This window comes from Physeter macrocephalus, chromosome 19 (assembly GCF_002837175.3).
Source record: "Physeter macrocephalus isolate SW-GA chromosome 19, ASM283717v5, whole genome shotgun sequence".
In the NCBI taxonomy this organism is placed as follows: domain Eukaryota; kingdom Metazoa; phylum Chordata; class Mammalia; order Artiodactyla; family Physeteridae; genus Physeter; species Physeter macrocephalus.
Window position 1 is genome coordinate 64,008,357 of NC_041232.1, and position 24,678 is coordinate 64,033,034.

At 45.4% G+C, this 24,678-nt stretch overlaps 1 protein-coding gene across 1 annotated transcript in view; it reads right to left on the reverse strand.

The window, feature by feature from the left end:
• The window catches only part of MYO5B (myosin VB), a 324,120-nt gene that overhangs the window by 113,923 nt on the left and 185,519 nt on the right, over positions 1 to 24,678 (reverse strand). The window contains exons 5-6 of the mRNA XM_028479944.2: positions 10,166 to 10,322; positions 1,915 to 2,058 (exon numbers count right to left, since the gene is read on the reverse strand). Coding sequence (XP_028335745.1) covers positions 1,915 to 2,058; positions 10,166 to 10,322 — 301 coding nt within the window. The remainder of the gene's footprint in view (positions 1 to 1,914; positions 2,059 to 10,165; positions 10,323 to 24,678) is intronic.

Below are 24,678 nucleotides of genomic sequence, written 5' to 3' on the forward strand. Positions count from 1 at the left end.
ATGCAGAACACAGGGGTTTTCTTTTTCCTCCTCTATAGAACATCACTGCTACCCCACAGGTGACGGCTCGGTGGATCAGCACTTGTTCAGATAACCGTGCTGCCTGGCTCATGGTGGGCTGACCCTCATTTCCCTGCTGCAGGCTCCCTGTCTCCTCTGGGAGGCTTGGAACCAAGTAAAAGCTATGCCCTTGCCCATCATGTCAGGCTGGGGCAGTCAGGAAAGTCCACGACTGAGACAGGACTTCCAGGGGACAATGGGGCCAGACCTGCCTTAAAGTGGCGGAGTGGTCGTGGTGGTGATGGGTGGGACGCGGGCTTCAGGAGGCCTGAGCAAGGGCAGCAAGGAAGAGGAAAGCCCGCAGGGAATCTGGCCAGAGCCGCGGCCAGCACAGCAGGCTGCTTGCTCGGATGCAGTGAAATGAAGGATGTGGGATAGTCCAGCCAAACCTGGGAGGTGGAGAGAACCGCTCTTGCGGTCGTGAACTGCAACGACCACCACCGAAGGCCAGGGTGGAGGAGGAAGAGGGTCACCAAGAGGCCAAAGAGTAGTTGGGAAGGAGGGAACAAAAGGCGAGCAAAGAAGAACTGAGTCACATGAGAAGCGAGAACTCCATTTATTTGAAGGAAATGAAGTAAGCGGTCAAGTAGGTTTTGTTTTTTTTTTAAATATAACTTACCAAATAAGATTGCTGGTGAAAGTTGAAACGCACAGACCCTATATGACATCCCCTGATCACAAGACTCCGAAGTCCACAAAGAACACAACAGTCTTATTCTTCACTGTATCTCTGGTGACTAGCACAGGGCTACACATAACAAACAATATATGTTTGTTGACTGACTCTAAAATCAATGCCCTGGGACTTGCCTGGTGATCCAGTGGTTAAGAATCCACCTTCTAATGAAGGGGACGTGGGTTCACTCCCTGGTCAGGGAACTAAGATCCCACATGCCTCGGGGCAACTAAGCCCACACACCTCAACTACTGAGCCCGCACGCCACAACTAGAGAAGCCCACGTGCCGCGACAAAGACCCAGCGCAGCCAATAAATAAATAAATAGATAGATAGATAAATATTGTGCTTGCATGGTATATGCATGGTATTTATTTATTTAAAAATAAATAAATAAAAAAAATAAAAACAATGCTCACTGAAACATATCAATACTGAGTAAAAATTTTTCAGGTCTGATGTGTCAAGTAGGTTTTTTTTTTTTTTTTTTTTTAAATATAACTTACCAAATAAGATTGCTGGTGAAAGTTGAAACGCACAGACCCTATATGACATCCCCTGATCACAAGACTCCGAAGTCCACAAAGAACACAACAGTCTTATTCTTCACTGTATCTCTGGTGACTAGCACAGGGCTAGCACATAACAAACAATATATGTTTGTTGACTGACTCTAAAATCAATGCCCTGGGACTTGCCTGGTGATCCAGTGGTTAAGAATCCACCTTCTAATGAAGGGGACGTGGGTTCACTCCCTGGTCAGGGAACTAAGATCCCACATGCCTCGGGGCAACTAAGCCCACACACCTCAACTACTGAGCCCGCACGCCACAACTAGAGAAGCCCACGTGCCGCGACAAAGACCCAGCGCAGCCAATAATAAATAAATAGATAGATAGATAAATATTGTGCTTGCATGGTATATGCATGGTATTTATTTATTTAAAAATAAATAAATAAAAAAAATAAAAACAATGCTCACTGAAACATATCAATACTGAGTAAAAATTTTTCAGGTCTGATGCCTATAAATGAATACTTATTAATGAAAAAATAAAGAAAACCAAAAGAACAAGTCTATCCAAATCCAGGTTCAAACAATGAGATGTTCTTTGGGCATAGGGAGAGAGTAAAAATCCTTGGGAAAAAATACAAGAAGGTCCAGTCACAGGGCTTACCTGAAAGACCACTCTGGACTTCTCCAAAAGGTAGGTCCTCATGTTGGCCCCAATGATGCGGAACCTCTTGTCAAAGCCAATCTGAATGTACTTTCCGAAACGGCTACTGTTGTCGTTGCGAGTGGTTTTAGCATTCCCAATGGCCTGTGCAGAACAAACAAACAAAAAGTGTGCACAACATGGCGGGTTTTCTTAAATTTCAGGACTGTATGCTCATGGCGGCACCTCTATTCCCTCCCTCTTCCTTCCTTCTAGAACCTCTCTACTATTAGGATGACAATGGGTCGAGTTAAAAGAAAACAAAACAACTTCATTTTCCTGCTTCCCTTACTCCTAACGATGGCCAATGAGAGTGATGAGTTGACTGATGGTCTCTCTAAAGGGGACTAAACAGCTGGAAGGTGCACCCCATTGACCTTCCTCTCTTCTTCCTTTTCCTACCTGGAATGTGTATGTGATGGCTACAGCTGCAGCAGTCACCTTGGGACCACGAGGGAAAGGTCTAGAGAATCACAGAAACCACTGCTCTGACATCCTTGAGCCACTAAATCAATGCCAGCACCCAAGAGCTCTAGACTTTCTGTGAGAAAAATGAATCTTCTGAGGCTTAATCCACTTTGATCAGGTCTCCACTGATCAAATGTCAAATATCATTCCCAACTGTTAAATGGTACTTCCTAGAAAGAGATCAAATGTCAAATGCCCCCCTCCCCGCAACACACACATCATCACTAGGACATATCAGGAAGCCATCAACCTCTTGGTATATTTCTTACCCAGCAGTAGGGACACAGCTCAAAACATGAGACAATAATTTAAAAGACGAGTGGCTAAATGACTGGTCTCACTGTGTGATTATTCACTTTCTTTAAAACATCACATTGCTGATGGGTTGCTAACGAACATACTAACATTGAAACCCCTTTCACATGTTTACTTTTTAGGTGGTTACAACACTTGAAAAATATCCACTGTAACTTTTCAGTTGCCTAGGAAATTTGAGGCACAGAGACGCTAAAAGAAGATCACGATTTCGGAGGCCCTGAGGGACCCAGCCCAGCCTGGCCTCTCATTGCTCTTGCCCTCTGTCTCCAGCCTCTTATGATCCTGAACTTGCTTTTCTTTCTCAAAAGACCTATGTTCCCTCTGTCTCCTCCCCCACCCCCCAAGTTTCACAAACACGGCTCCCTCTGCTGGGAACACTCTCTGCCCATGCTCCCTCCACCTCTTCTTGCTGGTCTCAGCTCAAATGTTGCTTCTTCAGGAAGGCCTACCCTGGCCTCATAAGCGAGGGGAGCTCCCTCGCCATGTGCTCTCCCAGGCCTCACTCTGCACGTCCCCTGGTCTCCCTAACCCCCATCTCCACGAGACACCACCCTGTCTCCGTGAGAGCGGGGTGTGCACGTGTGCTTCCCCATGGGACCTCCCGCACTCACCCCAGTGCCCAGCACACAGCAGGCATTCAAAACACCTGAGTGAATGGAAGCATAGATGAACTTGGGTTTTGGTTTTCTTTCCTGTGAAATAAGAATTTTAAGCCCTTGTCCTCGAAGGTCACTTGCCTCTTTAGGTCCCTAAAATCTCCTGTTAGGGTCATGAATACATATTTTTTCTTTTAGGGTTTAAAGTGTATACAGCAACCTATGCATCACATACACAGTGTGTACCTCTGTAGGAAAGTGGGGAAAGTGTAACCTCAGTACATTGCGTTGCTCTGAAGGGAACCACGGAGCATGGAACATGCCCCTAAGGTCAGGGCGAGGCTGGAGTCTGGCCAAGCTGAAACGACCGTCAAGAGATGACTAATCCGAGGAGTTTATGTCCTCACTCATGGCCCTCAGCATCCACCAACCTCATCGTCTCAGCAGAGGCCTCACTGCATCCACTTCCAAGAGAGCCCTGAACCTTCAAGGCACCATGTGACAAGCCAATGTCAGACTTCAGGGAGCCTATTCTGTTTGAAAAGTGGCAAGGAGGGCTGTATTCCCTAAAATGCAGGTAAAAGTGATGGTTTCCCAGGCCTCCATCACAAGCTAGGTCCTGGGCTGGGATCCCTTTAGTTTCCCTGAATCCAGACAAGAATCCCAGGGGAGAGGCATTATCAACTTTCCTCATACTTATGGGGAAACTTAGGCTCAGAAAGGGTAAGCAGTGTGCCCAGGGTCACATGGCTGGGAAGTGCCAACACCAAGATATAAATTCAGATATAACTGAGTCCACAGTCTGTGTTCATTCCACTTGGTTCCGCAGTGCTTTTCCAACTCTCCAAACTACTCACCACCAGACAGGAGCTGCTACCCATGTGGGTAACTTCTCACATCTCAAACAGCCAGGTCAAATCAAAGGATAAAGACAAAGACATGAATCCTCACTTTTACCTTTTCATAAGAAAGGGGAGAAAAGCCTTTCAGAGGATGGCAGGGAACCAACTCATTACTCTGACAACCAGTAGATAAGGAATCAAACATCCATCCTAACTTCCCTGTGTAAACTCTATCAGCGTAACTAGCTGGCAAGGAGAAGTTTCTCTTCCTAAACTTATTCCAGCTGATAAATGCAAGAGTAAAAATAGAATGAGAACGTCACCATTGTGTAACTCCTGATGAATTAATAGATCTAGGCATAAGCGATGGCTGCTGACATCACCAAAAGACACCTAGATATTCTGTGCGTCTTGACGGGAATACATACCACCACCAATAACGGGTTCTTGGATTTTAAGAACAAACAAGCAAACAAACAAACCTAAATCTAATCAAGCCTCTAAATTTTACTACACTTTCAAAGGATATACAGAGGCCAAAGGAACATGTTAACAACATCAGGAGGGTGCAATCAGCAAAGGCCAGTTTGTGTAAAATTCTAAAGGATTATCTAGTTTCAAACAAAAAATCTCGATTCTAAAATTTCAAAAAATTCAAATTTTGTCATTTCTAAAATGGCAACAAGAACCTTTACCATATCTGAGATCACTCCTTGTGGTAGCTTAGGGAAAGCTTGCCAACAGTCTAAAGATCACTGCCAAAAGGTCTACCCTCCTTACCTCACTAGGCTGCTTTGAGAAGTGATATAATGGACCTACAAGTACTTTGAAAGTATATAATGGTACCCACAAAGGGAAGGGGTTGTTTGTATCATTACTACCAAACCCATAAACTCTACTCTGGGCATGAAGAACTTCCAACTTCTACACGTGTGTGAAGAACCTGCACGATGTTCTTTATCTTTTAAACCCTTGCTAGGTTTTTTGTTGTTGTTGCTTATTGACTTACAAAACATTTTGATGCATGAGGAAAACAAATCCAGTTGTTCTAGATGATAAAAACCCAGGCTTTGACTCTTAGTCTACAGTCCAACAAAAGACACAGTTATGATACAAATAGTTAAAATTCGGAAAATGAACAAATGATGTACGCAGGAAATGCATGGAAGAAACTCACGTGACCAATAAACATAAGATACTCAACCTCAGTGGAAATCAGAGAAATGCAGACAAAAATGACAGTCCAGAGTGGCAATAACTAAAGAACTTTGATACTATGAAATAATGATGAGGATGTGAGGAAAAAGGAACTCTCATACACTGCTGATCCAAATGTAAACTGCAACAGCCATTCTTAAGAAGAATTTGGCATATCTAGTAAAACTGAACATATACGGACCTAACAATCCAGCAACTGTACTTCTAGATATTACCTAGAGAAACTCACACAAGTGTACAAGTGGGTGTGTAAAAGAATGTTTAATGCAGGCTGTAGTTAACAATAAAAAATACGGTCTAAATGTCTACCAATAGGAGGAAGAGATAAATAAAACGTGGAATATTCATAAATGGGATGCTAAAAAGCTGTTAAACTAGAGTACGATGCATGGATAAATAAAAAAACAATGAGTGAAAAGCAAGTTGCAAAGTGGTTAACAGAATATGATACCATTTATATGTGATATAAAACAACTACCTTTTTTCTGGTTTATACATATACAAATATGTAGTAAAGTAAAAATGGACTAGAACAAATCATTTCAATATGATTGGGATTATACAATAACGAGATGCATATCAACCAGTGTGGAAACAGAGAAGGGAGAATAGCCAATGCTGGCAGAACAGGAAACGCTTTAAGAAGTGTAAGATGAAGTGGATCTTAAAGGGTGAGTAGAGTTTTACCAGTGGGGAAGGAAAAGGAATTTTATTTATAAATAGAGTGTAGGCAAAGAGACAGGGGTATGTGAGAGCCCCAACAAGTGAGGAACGGCTAGAGTGTGTTGAAACATGAGAGAAAACAAGAGGAGAAGGTAAGGTATGTTGGGGGCAGATTCTTGTATGAATAGATTAATAGCTGTAGGCCTTCTTCCTTCTTCAGCTTAAAAAAAAAGTCAAACCCTGAAAATTACATAGTAACTGGTCTTAGTCTCTGTCAGTTTTGCTCACTGTACCCCTAGCCCCCTTTCTTTCTCCCAGGTTGAGGGGAGTCTCTGGGGCTCCTAGAGTTGTATGCCTGCAGACTCCAGTCAGCCCAAGAAGCCATGTGACCCCTCTGGGCTGGGCCTGGGTTCTGTCCCTGCTCTATCAGTCTCTTGACTAGCAATATCTTTTTAATCAGTGCAGACTTGTGAACAAATCACTCCCAGGATGCTGACAAGCTCTTAAACAGAATGGGGTCAGAGAGCTCTGGCACTGACAATAAATCATCCCAATCCACCCCAGCCAATCCCAATCCACCCCCAAGTCACCTTTAATTCAAACAACTGCCACATAGCGCAGCCCACTGGGACTTCCGCCTCCTCAGACGGCCCTCAACTCTCCGACTCCCTAGGAGGCATCTGCAGCTGCTGGCCTGCAGAAATAATGAGGTGATGACATGACCGTAACTGATTGCTGCGTTGGGAGGTACCAACCTTCCCCGGGACAGGACTGGAGTCATCAGTAATCAGCTGTGCCCTGATTAAAACATGACTTGCACTGGTTGTAACCCTCTGAGGAGCCACAAAGCTGACTGGGCTTCCTGACACAAGGGCCCAAGTAAGACTCTGAACTTGTGAAAAGTTGGGTTTTGGCAGAGCAGAAGCTGCTCTTTCTCTGCTTGGCAACACTCTAATTCCACCTAGAGTTCTTCCTGGCAATAATTCTTCCTTCCCATGTTCATGTCCAATATTTCTCTCAAATGTAACACTCAATAACAGCTCAAGGGATAGTCTCTCTGATAACAAAACTCTGTATTTGACAGAATGAGCCCTCTGGACTTACCCACATAATTTCCAAAGTACCAATTTGCACAACTTTAGAAATTTAATGTTTTGAGCTCAAATCACTGTAGCATTTGTTTACATGACACCATGCAAGATTAGGCTGGTTCATGTACACACACTCCTCCTTCTCTAGGGGTGTGCATGTTGCTCTCACATTTCTTTCATGCCTCCCCAGCAGTCCACCAGCCTACTCAAGCTATAACAGATACTGAAAACATGAGATCATTTCAGATCACGGTCATTTAAAAAACGTTCCCAAAGCAGTGACCCAAACAGGGGCACGCCAATGTTCACAGCAGCATTATTCACACTGGCCAAAAGGTGGACACAACCCAACTATCAGCGCAGGAATGGATACACAAAATGTGGTATATACAAGCAACAAAATATTATGCAGCCATTAAAAAAAACACACAAAGTACTGATGCATGCTACAACATGGATGAACCTTGGAAACAGTATGCTAAATGAAATCAGCCTGACACAAGAGGACTGATGTCATATGATTCCACTTGTATGAGAGACACCAAAGAGGCAAATTCACAGGGACAGAAATTAGAATAGAGGTTACCAGAGGCTGAGTAGAGGGGAGAATAGGACGTTATTGCTGAATGGGTACAGAGTTTCTGTTTGGATGATTAAAAAAAAAAAGTCTGGAAATGGATGGTGGTGATGGTTGTACAACACTGTGAACATACTTAATACCACTCAACTGCACACTTAAAATGGTTAAGGTGATAAATTTTATATTACGTACGTGTTATTACAACAAAACAATAAAATTAAAAAAAATCATTCCCCCTGTGTCTTGTACCTGCTTAATAATGTGGTGATCTGTCTTCGCTAAATTCCTATCTTGGCTAACAAGAACTGTGTTCAGTCACCAGAGATCAAACAGGTTTCTGCCCTTCCCTGTTTTGTCCAGAATAAGTACATACTTTACCTCCAAAAGAAGAGGCACTCTGTGTCTTTGCAATTTTACTACCTAAAAGATGAACTGAATTTTGAAACTCAGAGGCAAAGGAAAAGCTGAAATCCTGGTCTCACTCCCACCTAAGATGAAACGTGATGCTAATCGCAGAGTGCTGTCTTAGCTGCCTCCATTTAAGTGCAGAAGACGGCCCAAGGCGGGTGTGGACTCAAGTCCAAGATAGTCTCCTGAATCCAGGCCATGGCCAGGCCGCCACCTTGGGGCTTAGAATAAATGCTATGAGCAAAGAGGCTACCAACTAAATGTCTGACAAAAGGAAGTTAAATTATGGTAAAACCATCTATTAATGTATGTTTGTAGCCAATAAGTTTGTAAAAAGCTTAACGATATGGGGACAAGGCATATACTATAATATTCAGTGAAAAAGCTGGAAGGAAATATACCAAAATATGGAACAATTATTAGCAGGCTGTAGGATCATGGGGGATTATTCCCTTTTCTTCCATATTTTCCAGTGACTCCTTCCTATTTTTTAAAATATTTATTCAATAAATGGTTCTCAAACAGGTGTGGGACTCAGATCCACAGCATGAGGATCACCTAGGAACTTGTGAGAAATGCAGATTCTCAGGCCCTTCTGAATCAGAAACTCTGGGGGTGGTGCCCAGCTCTCTGCTTTAACAAGGCCTCCAGGCGATTCTGATGCACAGTCAAGTTTAAGAACAACTGTAATCTAATAAAAGTGTTTTTTTGTTTGTTTTTGTCTGTTTGGTAAAAATGCCTTCAACTGTATTGACCATTTCCCAATTCATATAAGAACAGATACCAAAACTTGCTTTTGTCTAATTCTTGGTAAATACAGTGTGTCTGATTACTCAGCAGAGAGTAAAAGTTCTCTGGATAATGCAACTCTGTAGGCAGGAGAGTTTGCCTAGATAATCAACGAGCTCCTATGAACTGACACTCAGTTTACCCCTGCGCTTGGTAAAGGAAGAGGGAGAGAGAGGGGACCTGGGAAGGTCCAGGCAGGTTCTTGTTCCCCCAGCTCCAAAATCATCTGAAGGACCAACCACACTGGTGGTTTGTGTCTTAATCGATGGGGCTCAAGGCTGTGCAGAGAAACCTGATGCTGTTTTGGCAGCTTTTGGCCTCAACCGAATTTCTTCTTACTAAAACAAAGGGGCTGTTCGGGGCTGGCAGAAGGGCCTACTCCTACCAGACTGCAGCCCAGACAATAATGAAGAGCCTCAGCTTCAAAGGCAGGAGATCAAAGCTGGCTCAGGGACTGTGCAGCCATTTAGCTCAACTCCATGAGAATGAAGCGTTCATAAGGAACGGAAGAAAAAGAGAGATGGAGTTCTGACCCTATAACATGGTTTACTATAGCTAGACCCAAGGTTTTGGAAATATCTCTGGCCCTGCACTTGCATCGGCCTCTTTGAGGCCACCCAGCCGGGAGGTCGGGGTGGTGAAGAGACAGGCAAGACCTGTCCATGCCAACAAAGGTAACATTTTCTGAGCATCTTCAACAGATTCTGTGTCATCACACAGCTTTTGACTCTATCTCCCCCCAAAAGAAAAAACGTCCAAATATTTTTTGGGAAAAAGGGGAATCTTTTATCTAGGCCTCCTCACCGCCATGAAGACTGCCCTCTTGATTCAGCGGACCTTCAAAGCATCAAATGGTTTTGGTGGGACACTGATTTGCTGACACAGGATGGCAGCAGGGGGGAGGAACACAGCAGAGATGGCGGTAGATGGGGGAGGACTGTCACAACAGTATTCGGCAGAGTCAAGGAGCAAGGAAAACATGAAGAGGTCACTGTATCCAATACTGGGGACCTAGGCTACCCGGTCAGAATACTCCCAAATCTGTGGTTTTAGGGGCACCTTTGAAATTCTTCCCTCAGCAGTGGACAGTGGGTTCTTGGGGGAGAGGCATGAATGCCGACCACGTGAGTGGCTTCCAAGAACTCTGTGATTGGCCACGCGAGGCTGGACACTCAGCAGTCTTAGTGCCAGCAGAAGGGACTCTAGCCAAGAAGGCCAAGGACATTTGGATGGCTTTACCTCCATGATGGGACTGGACGCCAGGACCTTCTCTTCGATGTTGGTGTCACTGGCCGAGCCACTAACCGTGGCGAAATAGCGCATGGCGTACTTGGCTGACACGGTCTTGCCGGCTCCAGACTCCCCGCTGACTATGATGGACTGGTTCTTCTCCTCTCTGCAAAGGAAAAAGCCTTGGTCAGTCGCTGGCCGTGGAAAGGCATGGTCGCCTTCCAATGACACTGTTGACAAGGGCCCGAACCCAATCAGGAGCATCCCTCCCTCGTTTAGGAGTAAATGTGAGGGGCAGGGTAAAAATAGCCCACCTTCCTTCATACACTTGCTTGCACAAGATCTGAAAGTGGGAGAAAGAAGCTCTGAGAAGGGCTTACAAATCCTATTTTGTGACCTGAGGGAATGGGGATGTAGCCATCGGGTCACTCTCCCAAGTTCTCTCTGGAGGCAGTACCCCACAGACCACTCCCTTACACAGACATCCCCTGAGAACTTACATAAATATACACTTTCAGTTACATAATCTCGCCTTTCTGTTACATGCCCATCTTGTGCCACTTTCTTCAAGAGCAAGGTTCTTTTCTTCTCCTCTTGTATTTGAGCCTAGCATGCCAGCAGACACAGTTCTGAACATTTTTGTTCATGTAGATCTATCACAAAGGGCATGCTACTAACCACCAGGGTGATCTTGCCTCAGGTTTCCCAGAAATTAGATAAAACAGCTCTCGATTGCAGTAAGAGGGAGTTCAGTAAGACTAATAAATGGGAGGCAGAGAGCAGATACTCTACATCAGATAAAATGTATCTGTATGTATCCCTTTGAGACAGATAAGTAATGGACAACGCAGCCTATGTGGTCTCCAAGGAACATGGATGTTCAAGCAGGGAGTAAGAACAAACATCTGGGCCACGAGTTTGGGAAACGAATTGCTTGTAAGAGCTATACTCAGTCATCTACCTCCAGCCCACAAATCCACCGCCAGGAGGAGGACAGGCACTTCGCTTTCAATCTGCAGTACCTTTAACAGTGCCTGGCATAGAGAATACATCCGAGATAAAATATTATGTTGGAGGAGAAGCCAACTTAGGGATCAACCAGCCCTCTTCCTTTCCAGGTGAAGAAACCGAGAAGTGTGAAGTCAGGTTCAGAACACAGGTCTCCTGGCACCAGTCCAGTACTCCTACCACCAGCTCCTGTGGCTTCCTGGGCAGGGCTGGCTACAGAAAGAACGGCCTGCCCCACCTCGGTAATTATCAGCACAGGTAGCTTGTAACCTGATCAGCACAGGTGAATGAATGTTGGCCCTGCTTCTGGGCCAACAGCTGAGAAGCTGAAAAAGTGGTGTGATGACACTGATGTCAACTAGAGGTGAACTAGAAAGACAGACAAAAACCGGTTTGAAAGGGGGGCCCCCGGGGGAGAGTCAGGTGTGGTAGCCCGGCTGAAGAAACCTTAACCTTCAGCTGCTCTTCAAGGTCAGCAAAGAGCTGAGCAGGCTCAGCTCACACACACCATCATTAAGTGGGGAGGGACTCGAGTGAATACAGGCGGCTAGTAGATGCTATTGAGAAGACGAAGCTGAAAAAATTGATCTTTCAAATTAGCTATACAACCAATTACCTGAAAAGTTACATAGAATCTCACCTAGTATTTGGAAGATAGAATAAGAAGTGGCTTTCGGAGAGCCCTTGTATTTCTAGGATACCACTGTCATGAGAGTGTGTTTCTCCTCTCCTTGGTTCTGTGAAAACTCCATATTGAAAGGTGGCCTCTAAAGAAGCCTGTGGATGCTTACAGTTCCCATTCTCATTTGTTGTTTAAATTTTACATGACATCCACTGGACCCTGGGGACCAGGACAGGTGTCACCCCTCCTCTTCTCAATACCATCATAATCAACTCCTTAGAGAACTGCTCAGAATCACAACCATCCCAAGGGACTAAGAGTCTAACCAGCTGGGCTTTAGACCTGTGAAAGAGAACTAAGTTTGATGCCACCTTTAAAACTACCTGAATCTGCAACAAGGAGAACTAAATTGCAGGAGCCATACCCAAAAGTTCAGAGTTTTGCTCAAAGTCTGTACGTTTAACCTAAAAAGGATGAGCACAGGTTGTGTCTAAGACTTAGTCCTCCACAGAGAACCACATCGAATGGGGAGGTATATACTGTCCAAATAACTTAATAAGGATCCCTGGGAGCAATATGTGGATGCCAGGAGAGAATTAATCAGATTGGTGGGGGGGTGGGGGGCTGGGGGTCGTGAGTGCTGCCCGGCTCCCTGCAGCAACACAGCACACAGAGGGAACTGAACTGCGAAGAGACCCAGATAACATACTACATCTGGCACAAAAAAGGTGGCACAGACCAGTGACACCTGTCACTTTTCACTTGCTGTGTCAAGATGGGCATTGCCCTGTGCTTCACTGGGAAATGACTGAGAAGTCACACACTGCTCAGGAAAGAGAATGACTCATACAAGAGGCAGAAAACTTTGAGGACCACGCAGGCTATTCCAAGTGTAAGCGGCCAGAAAGGCAAAAAGGCAGGGCTACTTCACGTGACAACGAAGTGTCAGGACCTCACAAAGGGAGGGAATCAAAGGCAGGGAAACAAAAAACTGGCAGGACGTGGAAGCTAACTTTGGTGTTTTGATGAAAATGCATATACGTGGCCAAACTATTATCAGGGGTTATAAACATCCCCAAGTGTTTCAAATCTTTACACTCGAGGCTTTCGGGCAGGAGGGAGCCTGGGCAACGACCATTAGTGCTAACTCCCACCTAATCTGGTGGACGGTCACACTGATGCTGATAAGACTAAAGTCAGGGAAATTCAACTCTTCTTAGACCAACGAGGACCTTTGAACAACTTCCCTTACTGAGACCCACTTAAAATATTTTTAAAAACTGATGATTTTTATTTAGTTCCACTGCACTTCTGCACATCCTACCTACCCCCGTTTGTAGTCCACTATAATGGCCGGGTGCACGTTACATATCTGTACACTATTTGTAACGGCCCACAGGTTGGCCTTGGGCATGATGTCCAACAGCACCCTCAGTCTGTTCTACCCATATTAGCTTTGCTTCCAACTCAACCAGAGAACACAAGACCAGAATACAGGCAGTAAAAACAAACTTGATTTTGAACCTCACGTGCACTGGTTAGCTGTCTGACTTTGGGCAAGGGGGTTGACTTCCTAAGCCTCAGATTATCTCAGTCCAGTCTCTTATGACTTTGATCCCCAACCATGCTCATGCATGATCTTCTAGGTGGTCACCTTGACTTAGGGACCTAGCTCTCTAATTCATCCTAACATTCCTGCCAGATTAAAGGTCTAAAGCACAGCTCTAATCATGCTCTCCCCGCTCAAAAAAAGTTAACTACTCATCGCTTACCGAATCAAGTCCAAACTCCTTAGTTGAACCCCTCCACGATGCACATCCCAACGCTAAGACCCTTGACAAGCGTCGGCATATTATGGTGCTAAGAACAGAACACCGGGCTTTTGGTCTAAGGATCTTGTCTGAGTCCTGGTTCAGCCATCAGCAGGCTCTTTGTAAGCCTTAACCACATTACAGAGGATACCCCCATCTTACAGATTTGCTGCAAGAGTATATGAAACGATCTCTACACTTTGTATAAGATGAGGGTATTATAGTCCAGACAAAATGAGCTACGCGTCAGTCTCGGAAACTGCACTTTCCCAGCAGTTTTCCCCCTACCTGAAATCACCTTCAACATACACCCTTCTCCTGAAGTCCGACCTGTCTCAGGCAGCCCAGCAGGCAATTATTTCTCTGCCTTCTAAAGTCTCACGTCATTTGCTCTGTGCCACTTGTGAGGCATTGTCACCTCTCATCCCATATTGATGTCAGGCCCTGTGTGGTCATTTTACTTGCTGTGTGACCTTGGGTCACTTCTTTTCTCTGGGCCGCTGTCTTTTCATCCTGTAAGGTACAAGGTTGTGACATGGACTCCCCCAGTGATTTAATCTGTCTCTGACATGCGATGATTCCGTGACCAAAATTGTAACAGGAAGTGTGGGTGGGGAAAAGCTCTCAGTTTCAAACTTCCATTACTTAGGGTTGGCTGTGGGGGAGATATTTATGAGCATGGAATTCTACCCAGTGTCCTTCAAAAACACAACCAAGGTATGGCTCCATCCATTCGGCCCAGTTACGGACATGACTTAGCTGACAACTTGGGTCCATGTGCTTTTCAGTCAGTCCTTTTCTCCTGAGCCCAGTGAGGTTCCCTTTACAGGCATTCCTTGGAGATATTGCAGGTTCGTTTCCAGACCACCACAATAAGGCAAACATCCCAATAAAGAGACTATCACAATAAAGCGTCACATGAATTTTTTGGTTTCCCAGTACATGTAAGTTATGTTTACACTATACTGTAGTCTATTAAGTGCACAATAGCATTATGTCTAAAAAAAACCAAAGTACATACCTTAATTTAAAAATACTTTATTGCAAAAAAAAAAAATGCTAACCACCATCTGAGCCTTCGGCCATCTGTAATCTTTTTGCTTGGGGGGGTGTCCTGCTGCTGACTGATCAGAGTGGTGGTGCTGAAGGCTGGGACGGCTGGGACCGCTTCTTAAAGCAAGACCACAGTGCAGTTTGCTGCAGCGACTGACTCCTCCTTTCACTTGAACACTTAGAGCCACTGTCGGGTTATTAATCGGCCTAAGTTCAATATTGTGTCTTGGGAAACAGGGAGGCCCGAGGAGAGGGGGAGAGATGGGGGAAGGGCTGGTTGGAGGAACAGGCACACCACACAAAACATTTATCAATTAACCTCACCCTCTTACATGGGTGTGGTTCGTAGCACCCCAAAACAATTACAATGGTAAAATCAAAGGTCATTGATCGCAGATCATGGTAACAAACAGAATAATTGTGGAAAAGTGTGAAATACTGCAAGAATTACCAAAATGTGACACAGAGACGTGAAGTGAGTAAATGCTGTTGGAAAACTGGTGCCGATAGACTTGCTTGACACAGGGTTGCCACGAACCTTCAGTTTGTAAAAACAAAAAAGGCATTATCTGTGAAGCACAATACAGCAAGGGGCAATAAAACAAGGTCTGCCTGTATTTAGAAAAATTAACCAATGGCCATGGCATTTCATGCCGTGAAATACCAGCCGTTACTCAGGCCCAGGCTGTCTTCAGGAAGGCAGCACCACCCTAAGCAGGAAAAGCCCCTTGAAGGCCTGTGCGTCAGGCAAGAGCACAGCATTCCCGGTCAGGTACCAGCCACTCTCCAGCTTCCAGGTAAAACACCAGTAACCAACACGTGCACCACAGCCTCTCCCTGGTTCACACTGGATCCCTGTGTTTGACATCTGAGAGGCGGGATGTAATTGCTGCTAAGCCACCTGCTCTTCTGGTAAAAGTTTCCCACCAAATCACTGCAGCACTTGAAGCTCCCCGAGCAAGGCCAACCTCTCTCCCCATCCGCATTTTTGGAGAGTGGAAAAGGCGACTGTCCGGGCACCTGAGGTCCACACTGCAGAGCACTGATCAGCCAGGGAGACACTGCGGGAACTGCGGGGCTGAAGTGTTGTCTTGTTTAGGTTTCCTGCAGAGAATAACGCATCACCCGTGGCCTCCCCGTCAGCAATGCGCACACAGAACCATCAGGAAAGCACCGCTTCAGCCGATTCTGACTGAGAGAAGCCCCGGCTGTGACAATGAGGCCAGGGCCTCCACCTGTGGACGGGTGTGGCACCACCATCCTCCCACCTGGAACCCCCTGTTCTAACTGCCACAGTGCGTCCACACATCAGGTCACTGAACTGAGAGCCCCCGGAAGGCGGACACTTGCTTGAACCTCGAACCTCCAGGGTTCCTGGGGCCGGAGCCTCACCGTCACTTCCCGTGCCCGGACCCAGGCCTTCTCTGTGTAAGCGGCACCAGCCTCCACTCACCCACTTCAGCCAGAAACCTGGGAGTCACTGTGGATTCCTCCCTTTCCCTCTAGACAGCATATGCCCTATTGAATTCACCTCCCAGTACAGACCGCTCTCCTCTCTGGACCTCCAAGACCCAGCCATCACTATCTCTGACAAGCATTGCAATAGCAGCTTTCTAACCCTCACTGTCATCCTTCTGTAAGGCAACCTTTTTATATGACCTTTTGTAGTGAATATCGGATCAAACCTTTCCTCCTGCTTTAAGCCGTCCAACGGCACCCCTCCGCCTCCAAGATCCCAGCTCTGGGATCATGTTCAATACCCTCCGTGAACCAGCACCTCTCTTTCCAGCTTTATCACGTGCCACTCTTCTCTTTGTTCACAACGCTCAAGCCACACAGAGCTTGTTTCTTTACTCCTTCCTACTTTACAGCTGTCCGAAGCCATTCCAGTTCAAACTTATTTTCCCTTCTTTGACCTCACAACTCTTAATGCCTGGTACTCAATCATATTCTGATGGCGGCTCACGCCTTACTACTTTTCATCGTAATTAATGACCACCACCTACTCACATCATGCTCGAATGGTGTACAAAACTCTTGGCCATGTTATCTCTTGCTTAGGACTCATGAGACTGTTGGTGCCAGACTTCTCATTTTAAAGAGGATAAAACTGAAGTTTGGAAAGGCGAGTAATCTTCCCAGAGTTCTCAGCCAGTAAGACACCAAGTGCAAACTTGAACACAGGCTTCCTCACCCCTGTACAATTTCCCACTGGGTTATGCTGTGACATCTCTGTATCGCCATTACAGCCCCTTCATGTATAATCAAGCATCCATTAGTGAATCCCCCTAATAAATCTAGCCTCGGTTAAGACATTACACACGAATCAGGTGTCCTCAGTGCTGGTTGGCTTAGCATCACCTCCTCAGCTAAAACATCACTTCTTCAGAAGCCCTCCCCTGACCCCCCTACGGTCATAGCATTCAGCATACAATTTACTAATACTTTACTGATCTACTTAGCAGTCCTTCTACCATTGCCTTCCCCACTAGATGGTAAGTCCCATGACGGCCAATCTCAGATGCAGGGCTTGGATGGGCAGGCCAGCACCTGGATTGTGTCAAGAGAAGAGCCCTAGTAAGGGCTGTCATGTATGGTAGTCTATATAGGCTGAGGCCAGGGTCTGGTGCCCCCTAGAGATGTGCAACTTACTGCCTGCAAACCAAACTTGGTGGTTCCTGCCCTGAGTTCAGTTTCCCCCGCTCGCCCATGGGAAGGGGGCTGACAGTAGGGGCCTCAAGCCTCAGGCAGGTGCGACTCTCTTTCCCTGGACTGGGCACTCCCTGAGAGAGGTGAAGAGGTGGGAACAAAACCCACTAAAAACCCGACTCACAGTGGAGGTGCAAAACAGGAGGGAGGGAAAGCCTGGCTCAGGCGCAGTAGGAAGGATGCCCTGTCTCTGAACACATCATTAAGTCCCTCCATCGTTTCTTCCTCCAGCAACAAATCATCTGAAAATTTAGGTGTGTCAGTAGAATATATTCTATTCACTAATGGGATAATCAATCTACTGTCTCTTGCCTGTCTATATCTGTCTAGTCTCTAATGATATCTTCAACACCATCATCACAATGCAGGCCATCTACTATGGTTAAAAAAGAAAAAGAACTGCACCAGAGAATGGGGATACAAAGAATTTTTGATCAAGAATTTCTGTTGAACAAAGATATTTGTGTCGGCACCAGGGACAGAGTTAATAACTGGGAGACAGACTAAGAAAACAATGAAAATGAATCTTAGAAGTAATGCCAACTAACAAAAAAATGACAGTACTATATATGGTATGACACTTTCTTTAGAAATTCAACAAGAAAAAAGATGATGCTTAGGGATACAAACACAACTATATTAATACAAAATGATATCAAAACCCCATTAGAATGGGGAAAGTCATGTAACGCCAGGTAGAAGGCAGAATCAGATTGGCGGAAATAAAACTGGGTTCTGTGAGGAGGGAAAAAGTAAGGTTTGGGGACAGGGACAGGTTAGGATGGAGGTAAAGTTAGGTGAGAAGGATACAGAAAATTACAGTGAGGCAGTTTTGGGCTCAAAACAGAGCCATACAGTTACAGTGAGTCTAAAGTGAAAGATTTCCTCTCAAGGTTGGGGCACTAGAAAGAACAGTCCTGCTGTGACAAGGGGCTGGGCAAGAAAGCTCCAAGCTAGAGATTCTATGAAGCCTGCCAACAAGAAAGCCTGGCTCAAAGTGGGAAGGAGGACATATGTCCTGGCCAGCTAGAGGGAGGGCACCTACGTGAGGGGTCCTCCAGGCTCACGGCCCAAGCAGGCCCTGGGCTCTAGGTGTGAGGGAGGCAGACGAGCATCCCTGAGCACCTCCGCCATCAGGCACTAATGTCCTACACTGCCACCCTCCCAGGTAGCGTTGTGTGCTCACAGCCCAGAACTCAAGCCAGTCAAGAAGGCTGCCATAAATATTCATGGAAAACTGCTTAATCGGTAGTTTACAGTCACAATCCTAAGTGTCTACTCAGTAAGATGAAACTGAACCTTCTTACAGTGCAGGAGCTAAGGACTTAGTGCATTTCATATCCAGGTATCATTTTTCCACTTCAATTTCAATTTCACAGTGGCCTTCCGAGTGTTAAGTTCTATTCATAAACCTCCTAGGTGTAGTGTGATACAGGTAGTAGCAAAATGAATCCATCTCCTTCCACTTACTCGCTGTTCCCAGGAGAGGCTGTCTCCTCTCAGATGTGAACGCACCACAGAAAGAACCTCTGGGAACTCAGTCAAGCCCACCCCTCACTGGAAGATAAGCAGGGCAGAGTGAGAAAAACTGGGTGGGGGGCTCCTTGGTGTGAACGGGGATGTGCCAACTTCTCCGCTTTTAAACTAAAGGGCTGGAAGATGATCCTTAAGACCTCCTGCTATTCCTGAACTCTGTGATTCTAGATCCAGGTTATAGTTGAGCTGTGCGATACTCCACGTCAACTGCAGCTACCCGCTAATTTTGAAAATATACCTTGAAACTCAGAAATCTGTGGGTTTAGATGAAGGTGAGCAACAGAGACAAATGTTTCCTGTGATTTTTTACTTTACAGAATTACTTTGTTTAATGTTATCATTAGCTGGGGGTAAACTATGATATACACATATTTGTACCCTACAGAACCAAATAAACACGTTTCAAGCTCTATTTCATTGGGTGCTGGAAACTATTTTGCAGTGAAGGAACACATTCAAGCAATACTCAGGTAAAAAAGGCTTCTCGTTGGTCAGCAGTCCAGCTAGTTAGTGTCTGAAGCCAGGTGCATCTGAGCACCTCAGTCTAAAGCTCATCCTCTTTCTCTACACTGCACTCTCTCTGCCAAGCTACCAGTAAGATACAAGGTCTTTTACGATTTCTCGTATAGATACTGCCTCATCCATTCATCTTTTAAATTTAGGGCATCTCTGCAAGTCAATTTCAGCATCTCATTTCCCCAGGTTGCCTCTAACGTGATCTCACCTTTCCTCATGACCACAACTGCCACCCAAAAGTTGTCCACACTCAGATGTATCTCCCCAACCCAGCTGTCTCCCAAGAGCCAAGCACATACGCACAACTGCCCTCTGGACAATGATACTCATCCTTTCTCTCCGGGATTCTTCCACAGCATCATAACTGGTCCTCCTGCGCCTATTTTAGCCCCTACTCGATCCATTCTCCTCATTGCCATTGGAAAGATATTTCCAAAACACTCATTTGACTGTATGTAGGTCCTGCTAAGCACCCTCTCATGAGACACTGTAGCCTGTGGGATGCCTTCAGCGTCTTCAGCATTCCAGGCCCTTGGTGATCTATTCCAAGAGGCCATTCCAGGCAGAGGTGCCAGGCTGTGCAAAGGGTGGGAAAGCACAAGCAGTGTTCAGGGAAGAGGGTGAAGTTTAGGGCACTGAGACCCCAACAGGCAAGTCACAGCCTCTGGCAACAATTTGACTGCAAAGAACCATAGTTTGTTCATCAGCCCTGGCTGTACATTAGAAACACCTGTGGAACTTATGAAACTCCCCCTCCTGGATTCCACAGCAGACCAACTGGATCACAATCTCTGGGGGTGGGCCCCAGATATTTGTTTTTTTTTTTAAATTCCACAAGTGATTCTGATGTTCTGCTACAACATTAGTTCTGCTACAACATTAGTTCTGCCAGGGTTAAGAACCACCGCTCAACAGCTTAATTAAATGGGTCACTATATAAATATGTTCAGGTACTCGTAGAAATTCAAACACCTTGTAAATTATTCATGGTTGATATCAGCCTAATACCATGTAACACTGAACGTAAAACAATGATTAGCTACACAGAGGCTCAGAGGCTACACATTCCTTAATGTGTGAATTTATTAACCATTTTTCCTGGCTGCAAACAACTTACATTTAATTCTAAGCTCCAGCTAATGGTTTATGATAAATCACCTAGAAATCAAAGTAGAGTCTCCTCGTTAATTGGATTTACATTGTTGATACGCACATAGTTGAAATAACAGTGGAGACTGGTTAGAAGCACGCAGATGCGCACACACTACAAGGAGTGTAGGGATGGTGGCCCTATCCCTACTTCAGGTGTTCTTTACCTGGGGCCCACACATTCCCAACAGGCCCATGAACACAATTCAGGGGGATCCGTGAACTTAAATGGAATAAAAAGCACATCTTTATTTAGTTTTTACTAAATTTTAACAACTTTAACATTTCCTTCAGTTAAGAATATAGCCAAAAATTATACAAGTGAACTTATTTGTAAAACAGAAATAGACTCACAGACATAGAAGACAAACTTATGGTTACCAAAGGGGAAAGCAGGGAGAGGGATAAATTAGCAGTTTGGGATTAAAAGATACACACTACTATATATAAAATAGATAAACAACAAGGTCCTACTGTATGGTACAGAGAACTATATTCGATACCTTGTAATAACCTATAATGGAAAAGAATCTGAAAAAGAAAAAAAATATATATATATATAAAAAATGGAATCACTTTGCTGTACACCAGAAACTAACACAACATTGTAAATCAAGTATACTTCAGTTTTAAAAAAATAAAGAAAACAAAAGAATATGTCAAAAACAGAGAGAACAGGAAGAACCTGTGACTCTGACACCGTATTACAGTTGCTGCAGATAGCATTAAATATTTACACTCACCACTACTTCAAAATGATGGTTATTATTAGATCTGCCACTAATGCATTAACCATGCCTTATATTTATCACAAACTTCTAAAATATTTTGATAATTTCAATATAATCAGTCCTTTGTAATTGTACATATTATATTTGATACATTGAAATGTTTTAAATGGAACAAAAATGGTTAAGAACCCCTGAACCTCTTTTCAAAGTGTTTTTCTTTTCTTTTCCTGATTGCAAAATCCTGCCTCTTTACACAGCGTTAATGACAACGACTTTCAAGGAAACCATGCTTACATTTCACCAGTCCTGCTGCATTTTCCAAGAGCCAATCAGAAACACCACTAAATGTGCTGGTAGAGGTGGGAGGCAGATTTCAGAGACCCCTAGGATATGGGGCAAGGCTCTCTCCACTGGAAAACACTGTAGCTTAAGCCATAAAGTTGGTATATAAACTCTCAGGCCTTAAAACTGAAGCTTACTAGAAGACTAAATGGCACTCTCACACTGTCTGCATCTTACTGTCCTTAACAGTCCAACACTGTCCTTTGGGAATGCAAGGATTTTGAGATGCACTTTCTAATAAGTTCCTGGGTGATGCGGATGCTGCTGCTCTGGGCACCCTGAGAATCATCATCCCTTTGCTGGTTTGAAATTTCATGGTTCTCTTATGTGGCCATGAAATTATATAGCACCTGGGCCTGAAGCCGAATCTGCCTTGGTTATTTTGGGGAGTCTACTCCGGAGTGTGAGGAGCTGGCTCAAAAGGCAGTGTTTGTGGGCCCGCCTCCCCGCCTCCAATTGCCACAAGGCTCTCACAGGCCTCCGTTCAGAGGGCCTCTTCACTGAGTTCAGCTTTCTCTGGACCCTTCCTCTCCTAAAGGCAGCCACCCCGGCCTCGTGGCCCAGAAACCGTTTGTCCAACCTTTCCAGTATGAAACGCTCAGCACCGGGTGGGGGTGGGAAAGGAGGAGGACAGGTGCTCAGCACTGGGTAGTGTCAGGAACTGCCAGGCCCTAGGGCAGACGGTGGACAGAGTCTGGTGCCCAGAAGGCATTCAATATTTCATGATGAAGGAACAGATACTGTAGGTGGAAAAAGAGAATGCGAAAGACAGTTTGGCTACGGAAAGGTACTGCTAATTGCCGCCATTTGTGTCAGCTATTTAATATTTATGCCCAAATTATCATGTGGCACAATGATCATGAACATCATTAAACATGTTAGACTAATTCTGCTGTAGGCTTTACTCAGCTACAAAAATAAATGCTCCACCTTCACAGTGCTTTCCCTCTACAGCTTAAAAAAATTAGACCACTACTGCCAGGCACAAACCCACAGACCTGAGCCACGAGAAAGCTGACTGCCTTAGGAATCTCACTTATGACCCACTAGCCATAAACTAAAGAGTCCCAAAGGCAAGTAAAGTCAGGGGGACCATGCAGGTGTGGGTTTGACTACAATGCACTGGAGTCTAAGCATCAGTTAAGCAGGGTAGTAAAGCTTTTAAGAAAAAGACGTGATAAAGGAACCAGGGAAACTCAGGGCAAAGCAAGTCTCTGCAACTTGCAGATAAAGGCAGTGGAAACTAAGGTTCCAAGATATACTGGATAGGGGGGTTGATACAGGATAGAGAAGTCATGCCTTTCTTGAGGGCACAGGTCAGCAGGGGGGTCAGTGGCACAAATGGGAAGCTAGCAGGAGAAGTTCCAGGGTCAACATCCATGTTCTGCTAACAGATCTATAAAGGAAGAGCTTTTCCATTCTCCCTTCAACGGGGGCTCTAAGCAGGCAAGGGATATGTGTATAGGACTCTTAGACAATACAGAATTGGAGAATAAAGGGCAGCATTTGCTTTTCTATGTAGTTTTCTTTGATATGAAATGCAGTGTCCTATGACAAAGTAGCCAAGATGCTGAACGTGGAGCACTTCAGTTACCTGTTTCCATACTGACCTCTAGTTTATAAAAGAGCTCTTGACTGTTGTTTACTTTGCTCTGTCTCCACCCTCACCATCCTCTTTCTTAGTGTAAACACACCCACACTCTTCCACTTCCTGCTTTTAGTCACTTCATAGCATCACCCAAAGAGGGTACAGAGTAGAACGTGAGGGAATATGGTACAGGGAAGGGCTTCACTTGACGGGACCAAAGGTTCTCCTCGGCTGCCTCAATCCCAGGTGGCCCTGGGAGCTGCCCCGGCACCAGGTTTGAGGTGGAATTCCCACCACCTTCTGCACTCTCCAGCCTCACCAGGGACCCCATGTCCAGCGGACCACACTGAGACAGACTGACACACAGGACTGTGAAGAGCGGGAGATTAGGAAAACAGAGCAGTCAGCGTACGGCAGCAAAGCTGTGAGAAATCTGAGCCGGGGCTGGGGGTGGGGCCAGCAGAGGAATCAGCCCGACCCCGTGAGCTTCACCCTCCACCGGCAGAACTAGCAACACAATTACAAGTTGTAAAGAAGCTGCCGTCAGCTCCAAGAAACAAAACCTTTGTAGGTGCAGTCAAACGGCACTATTCATGCTCTCCCACATTCAGCCACACTTTCTTTTTACCTCTTTCTCACTGTATTTTTCTTTAGGTGGAATTCTCTCTCAGTCTCCTTCCCCCAGTTTCTTTTCTTTCTTTTTTTTCTTTTAAATGTATTTGTTTATTTATTTATTTTTGGCTGTGTTGGGTCTTTGTTGCTGCATGCGGGCTTTCTCTAGTTGCGGCAAGCGGAGGCTACTCTTCATTGCAGTGCCCGGGCTTCTCATTGTGGTGGCTTCTCTTGTTGCAGAGCACGGGCTCTAGGCATGCGGGCTTCAGTAGTTGTGGCACACGGGTTCAGTAGTTGTGGCTCGGGGGCTCTAGAGCACAGGCTCAGTAGTTGTGGTGCACAGGCTTAGGTGCTCCGTGGCATGTGGGATCTCACCGGCCCAGGGATTGAACCCGTGTCCCCTGCATTGGCAGGCGGATTCTTAACCACTGCGCCACAAGCGAAGTCCCTCCTTCCCTCAGTTTCATACTCAAATCTTATCTATCCCTCCAGGACCAATGAAAAGGCCATCTTCCAGGAAACCTGCCCTGAAAATCTAGCTGGAAGTAGGTGCTGCTACTTTCCTCTCCCCCCATGGAGGAAACAGAGGCAAAAAAAAGCTGCATGAGGGCTTCCCTGGTGGCCCAGTGGTTGAGAGTCTGCCTGCTGATGCAGGCGACACGGGTTCATGCCCTGGTCCGGGAAGATCCCACATGCCGCGGAGCAGCTGGGCCCGTGAGCCATGGCCGCTGGGCCTGTGGGTCCGGAGCCTGTGCTCCACAACAGGAGAGGCCACAACAGTGAGAGGCCTGCGTACCACAAAAAAAAAAAAAAAAAAAAAAAAAAAAAAAAAAGCTGCATGATTT